Source organism: Hylobates moloch, unplaced genomic scaffold (assembly GCF_009828535.3).
Source record: "Hylobates moloch isolate HMO894 unplaced genomic scaffold, HMol_V3 SCAFFOLD_15, whole genome shotgun sequence".
NCBI classification, from domain to species: domain Eukaryota; kingdom Metazoa; phylum Chordata; class Mammalia; order Primates; family Hylobatidae; genus Hylobates; species Hylobates moloch.
In genome coordinates, this window is record NW_026652290.1 from 7,973,254 (window position 1) to 7,979,526 (window position 6,273).

The 6,273-nt window shown below is 57.2% G+C and overlaps 1 protein-coding gene across 1 annotated transcript; it reads right to left on the reverse strand.

The window, feature by feature from the left end:
- Positions 1-2,191: 2,191 nt before the first annotated feature.
- On the reverse strand, positions 2,192-5,969 carry ALYREF (Aly/REF export factor). The gene is made up of 6 exons (XM_032176505.2): positions 5,679-5,969; positions 5,050-5,181; positions 3,539-3,686; positions 2,877-2,940; positions 2,598-2,775; positions 2,192-2,502 (listed from the first exon to the last, which is right to left on the reverse strand). The coding sequence occupies exons 1-6, from the start codon at positions 5,934-5,936 to the stop codon at positions 2,488-2,490; spliced, it is 795 nt and encodes a 264-aa protein (XP_032032396.1). The 5' UTR covers positions 5,937-5,969; the 3' UTR covers positions 2,192-2,487.
- Positions 5,970-6,273: the final 304 nt, after the last annotated feature.

A 6,273-nucleotide genomic window follows, 5' to 3' on the forward strand; every position in this document is an offset into this window, starting at 1 on the left:
CCAACCCTCCCAAGACCATGCCACATATGGACACTACTTCAACGTGTCCACATGCTATCAGCTGACAAACTGGAGAGGTCCGGCTCTAAGCAACGCTCTCCTGTGGGCCAGCTGGTGCCTCTGCCCAGCCTGTCCAATGCTGACGCCCCTCAGCTGGCTCCTTCCTGGGGCCTTCTCTCCAACGACACCTACCCACCCAGTTCCCCAAGGCCTCATAATACTTCATTCCCATGCCCCTCACTCCCGAGAATGCCAGTAAGTCCCAAATCCTGGTCATTCCTCCCTCCAAATGCCTGTTACCCCATTACTGCACAACCAAAGCAGTGCTGCTTGTCAGTCCTGTCATTTGTCACACCCTGTAGGGGCTGACCACACCAGTCCACCAGGTGCCTTCTCCACTTCCTAAGCAACAGGGAGCCAGGCCTAGCAGGGCCCCAGAGAGCAGACCCCCTGCCTGGCACGGGCCTGCTCAGGCCTTGCTCCAACACTGAGGCCCAGGCCAAGGGCACCTGCTTGGGGATAACCTGACTCTAACTCACTGAACTGATGACATTTTCTGTCACATTCACAGCAACTAAAGCTGGGTACTTAGTAATCCTTTCTCCTGCTAGACTGGGCTTCTGGAAGGGCCAAGATTAGTCATCCTGTTCATCTGGGTTCCTAGACTGTGGCCCTGGCTGGCATGGGGCAAGCTGCTTAGATGGCAGCTGCTGATCTGTAGTGACATCTGTGACCGACAGTGAAAGAACCACCCTTAGTCACACTCCCTTGCCCATGACTCAGCCAGGTCCATCCCAGCATGGAAGCAAGCTTAGCCTGGGATGTGTGACTGCAGGAGCCGCTGGTGCAGGGAAAGGTTTCAGCAGACACCGCATGCATTCCCGTCTGTCTCTCCACTACCACTGGCCACTGCCCTGGGTCTTCCTTACATCCCAGCTGTGGGACAGTGGGGTCAGGCAGAACTCTGGAGCTCCCTTGTCCCCCTTCCCATCTCATTCTCAAAGTGCTGTCACCAACCCAGCATCAGGGGGCAAGGCTCTCTCTCCGCTGCCCAGCTTGGAGTGCAGTGGCGTGACAATGGCTCACAGCAGCCAACCTCCAGGCTCCAGCGATCCTCCCACCTCAGCCTTCAGAACAGCTGAGACCACAGGAGCACGCCACCACACCTAGCTAATTTTTGTATTTTTAGTAGAGACAGGGTTTTGCCATGTTGGCCAGGCTGGTCTCGAACTTCTGGGCTCAAGAGATCCTTCTGCCCTGACCTCCCAAAGTGCTGAGATTACAGGTATCAGGCATTGCCCCACTCCTTTTTGAGACGGAGTTTCACTCTTATTGTCCAGACTGGAGTGCAATGGCACAATCTCGGCTCACTGCAACCTCCACCTCCCCGGCTCAGGTGATTCTCTTGCCTCAGCCTCCCGAGTAGCTGGGATTACAGGCATGCACCACCACACCCAGCTAATTTTGTATTTTTAGTAGAGACGGGATTTCGCCATGTTGGCCAGGCTGGTCTTGAACTCCTGACCTCAGGTGATCCGCGTGCCCCAGCCTCCCAAAGTGCTGGGATTATAGGTGTGAGCCACCGCGTCTGGCCACCCCACTCTTAAATGGACAGATTGTCACAGCTTCCACCAGCCACTTCATCAAATATACAACTAAGAGAGGATCCTCATGCCTTGCTCCGTGGCAGGGTTAAAAACAACAACAAAAAAACAAACATAAAAACGAAGGAATTACACTAGAGTCAAAACTGCTGAATCCATGTTTCTCTGAAAACCAAAGTACAAGAAGGCAAGGAACAGCCCAGAGATGTTCTGGCTGTGGGAAGCCTGTGGACAGCACACAGGGCAGCCCGCCCCACCCCAACCTCCCCTCACCTGGAGGCACAGGCACAGGGGTCAACAGGTGGCTCCGGGCAAAGGTGTCCTCCCACCTGGTGAGTTAGAGAGGAAGGCGTTAGGTGTGAGGCAGGAAAGAGGATGAGAAAGGAGGCAGGCAGCTTCGGCCCTCCAGAAGCGGTGACACCCCACCCCCCGCCACCCCCACAACCCATGCCAGTTTCTGGTGTCCAACACCAGATGGGGCTGCTCCATCCCCAACTCAGGTTCTCCCACCCCCTCCCAGCTGGACAGACACCAAAGTCCTGGCCCAGGCTTGGACTCCAACAGTGGGACGAATCAAACAGTTCCAGTTCTACACACATTTCTATTTTATTATGGAAAAGGTGGAAACGCCACCTTCTCCACAACAGCAACCAGTAAAATTTATCCCAAAAATAACTCGGTACAAAACAGGTCTGTTTCAGAATTTAAAAAAAAAAACAAAAAACAAAAAAACAAAAAACCTTTACATGAGTTTTTAAATCCTATTTTAAAACATAAAAGAAACAAATCCATCATTGGACACACGGCCCCAGCCACTGCCCCCCGACCAGGGAGCAAGAGGAGACGCCTGGGTCCTGTTCCACACGCAGATATGCCGGTCTGTTTAACTGGTGTCCATCTGAAACACAGAGGAGAAAGAGGCTTGCATTCACAGGAGGCCTGCTCCCCACGGTGGCTTTGACCAGGCCCCCAGCTGGCTCCCCCGGGACTCACTCTCGCATTATAGGCGTCCAGCTGGGCATCCAGCTCCTCTGCCGAAAGTTGCTGCTTTGAATTCCTGCCGGCACCTCTGCCTCTTCCACGGGCGCCTCCACGGGTGCCTCTCCGGGTGCCTCCACCACCACCAAAACCTCCAGCGCCACGGTTTCTAGTCATGCCGCCTCTGTTTACGCTAGCAAGGAAAACGAAACTGTTGACATACCTGGAAGGACCCCAAGAGCGATGCAGCCACACCCTAGGCCAATACTCTTCCCCAGAGGCCCCGGAAGTCACCTCTGTGCAGGTCTCCGCTGTGTATCAATCTGTGATGTGACAAGCTGAATGTTCATGGGGCGGCCTGCGGCAAAGAATACAAGAGGGCACGTTCTAATGAGAGGCTCTGAAACCAACCCAGCTGGCACCACACCCTGGTCTCCATGCAAACACTGGAAAGGGCCTCTGTGCGTCTCAAATGCCCCCGACAAGGGAAATGGCCTGGAGATACTGGTGGGAGAACAAAATGGCCAGGAAGCAACCCCACCAACACCTCCTCACTCCTTCTCAGTCCAGACTAGGTGGGCTGCTTGCTGAAGTATCGGGGTGCTCGTGGGTGGAGAGGTGTGGGTGACCTGACGAAGAAGAACCGGTACCTTTGTCTTTACGACTACAGCCCCGCACTCAGAGGTGTACTATGGCGGTTCTGAGAAGGCTTCACAGAAGTGAATCTTCCGGAAGGAGCTGAAGGAGGGGAGGGATGTAGCTTGCTGGATGGGGGTTCACAAGAGGTTGGTCCAGATGTGTGGGGCAGCATGAGAGGTGGCAGATGGAAGAGAGAGACAAAGGGGCAAATGCAAAGTGTCCTCAGCCACAGGGGTACCCCATATTCCTACCTGGACAGGTGCCAGCCCCAAACTCCACAAGCCCCACAGTCAGCGTGGGTCCACCCCCAGACTCACCATCCAGAGGGACGCCGTTGTACTGCTTCATGGCCTTCAGGGCATCTGCCTTCCGCTCAAAGTGCACGTCTGCTGTTCCTAAGCTGCGGCCAGAGCGATCATAGTGCACAGCCGCCTTCTTCAGCGTTCCAAATTCAGCAAAGAGTTCCTGGGAGTTGCAAAGAACAGTTGTCAGAAAAGCAACAAAACTGTGCTCCTTCTGGTGGCCCAGGGACAGGCCCTGGAAGCGTGAGTTGCTTTGGGGGTGGTTCTCTGGGAGGCAGGACAGTGGTAACGGGAAATGAGGGAAGGGCGGGGCAGGAGGGACAGCAACTTCCAAGAGCACCTGGGTCTGAGGGCTCCTGCCATTGTGGGGAACTGACACATGTACCATTCTGCAGGTAGAGGAAGTTGCAAAGCCCATTAACAACGGGCACGGGCACAAAATTAAGCCACTATCCTCTTCAACAAAGGAAAATTTACAACACACCCAAGGGCTGTTCCAAGAAACTGTAAAGGCCAAGATCAAGAGCAAGGGAAGCAGTCCGATATCAGACCAGTTTGAAGGGCCTGTAGATTCGGGAGCCCTGACCCCAGCCCCTCCCCCAAAGGCAGATTCTGGCTCACCTTTCCCTCTCCTCCTACTCAAGCCTGCGGCAAAGTCTGAAGTCAAGCGCTGCCATGGAAACTGCCCTGACCTCAGGCAGGCTGGGAGTTGGAGAGGGAACCCAGAGTGTGGGGATACTCCGGCCGCAGGCACACAGCGGGAACTGGAGTTCACCAAAAGCGGTTTCCAGTGGATGCTAGAAACCACCTTAAAAAAAGTGTTGAGACACTGTGAGTGCTCACTGGCCCTACTCTGTCCTCCCAAGGCAAATGGCTGGGCTGTGGGCAACTGAACCCTGCCCAGCCATCTCCAAAACTGATTCCCAAAAAGTCATTTCTTAACCAGAAAACAAGTTTAAATGCCATTGGGATTCAATTTTTCTTTTTTTAAAAAAGAAAAGCTTCAACCAAAGATGGATTTGAGTCATGTCACTGATGGGACACGGGGGTGGGGAGTGATAAAACCACAGCGTACAAGGTCTTTATAAGACAACACTCAAGGCAAACAGAGCCAGAAAAACACACAGGCTCCCTGTACTTCATAAGATACATAAAAATTCTTTTTCTCACATTAACCCACTAAGACAGGCACAAAATTTAAAAAGCAACTGGGCTGGGTCTAACAGCCAAAAACCACTCACATTTGGTCAGTCTTTGTCCCTGTTAGAAACGGGAAGCCCTGGCAAGGGATTTTCACTCACAGAACCCATCTTCAGACTAACGGCAGCGGTTCCTCAGGCTCGGCTAGGCTCGCACCTGCCTGCGAACTGACCCCGGCTTTACTAGAGCTGGGTCTGCCCTGCAGCCCTTCAGAGCTGGGAGGGCTTCCCTCGCTAAGGCGGGAAGGGGACTCAGGGCCACATCCCCCAAATCACGATCCGTCCTGTGCAGGGCGAACGGCTCACCGAGAAACCCTCGTCTCTTACCTGAATATCGGCGTCAGAGACTCCAAAATCCAGATTGGACACCAGCAGTTTCCCACCCGTCTCCACGCCGGCACCACCCCCGAAGCCACTGTCGAAAAGATCGTGCTGCCACTTGTCGGGAAGTTGTTTTGGCTGAAGAAAAAAACCGCAACAACAGCAGATCTGTGAGTCTCAGTCCAGGGCTTTCCTGGCCCTCACGGCTACTCCGGACCCTTCCTTTTCCCGGCCTGAGAGGATCCGGCCGAGACGGGGCCGCCAGCGCTCCCTCCGGCGCTGCAGCTGCCCCAGCCCGAGGCCGCACGGTCCCACCGCAGCCGCACAACTTCAGTTCCCTTAGACTAACTTCCCGCCGCCGGTGCCGCGACCAGCGTCCCCTCCTCTCCTGCCACGAGGCCCCAGCGTCCGGAACAAACAAAGAGCCGGGAAGGGTCTCAGCCTCCGGGACAGGGCCCCGAAAGAACGACCTCACTCCCACCCACTTCCCCCTTCGCGCCCACAGGCATCCTCCGGACCTCCGGGCGGCCGCTCCACAGGCCCTATCCGCCCGCCGGGCCGGGTCTCCACCGCAAGCCGCCCCGGCCCCAGCTGGCCCCCTCCCACTCTCCGGCGCAGCCGGCTTCCGCACTCACCCTGCTGTAGGGCGCCGGTCGGTTCCTGCCGCCTCCGCCGGCCGCGCCGCGGGCGATGGCCGGCCGGTTCCGGATGGGCCCGCCGCCTCGATTCACTCGCGCGGCGGCCTGCGCCCCACCGCCGCGGCCGCCCTGGGAGCCGGCCCGGCCGCGGCCCCGGCCCCCGCCCCGGCCGCCTCGTTGGCTTCGGTTCAGTTTAATGATGTCGTCCAGAGACATGTCCATTTTGTCGGCCATGGCGGGCGCGGAATCGGGCATCGGCTCGAGCCCGCGCGTCAGCACGCCAGCACGTCACTTCCGGCGCCGCGTGAGGCCTTCCGGTGCCACGGCCTCGGAGCGGCTGCTGATTGGCCGCCGGCGGACGGCTGCGCGCGCGGGACGGGGGTGAGGCGGGGAGGCGCGTGCGCACTGGCGTACGAGACTCGGCGGGCGCTGCTGAGTGAGTCGGGCTGCGACTGTGGTCGTTTTTATACCTTCCCGCGCGGACGCCAGCGCTGCCAACGGAAGGGCGGGTAGGGCGGCGCATGATTAGGTTGGCGAAGGTGCGAGGGCGCAGGGGGTGGGGCGGTGGCCTTTGGGGGCGGAGCCTACGCGC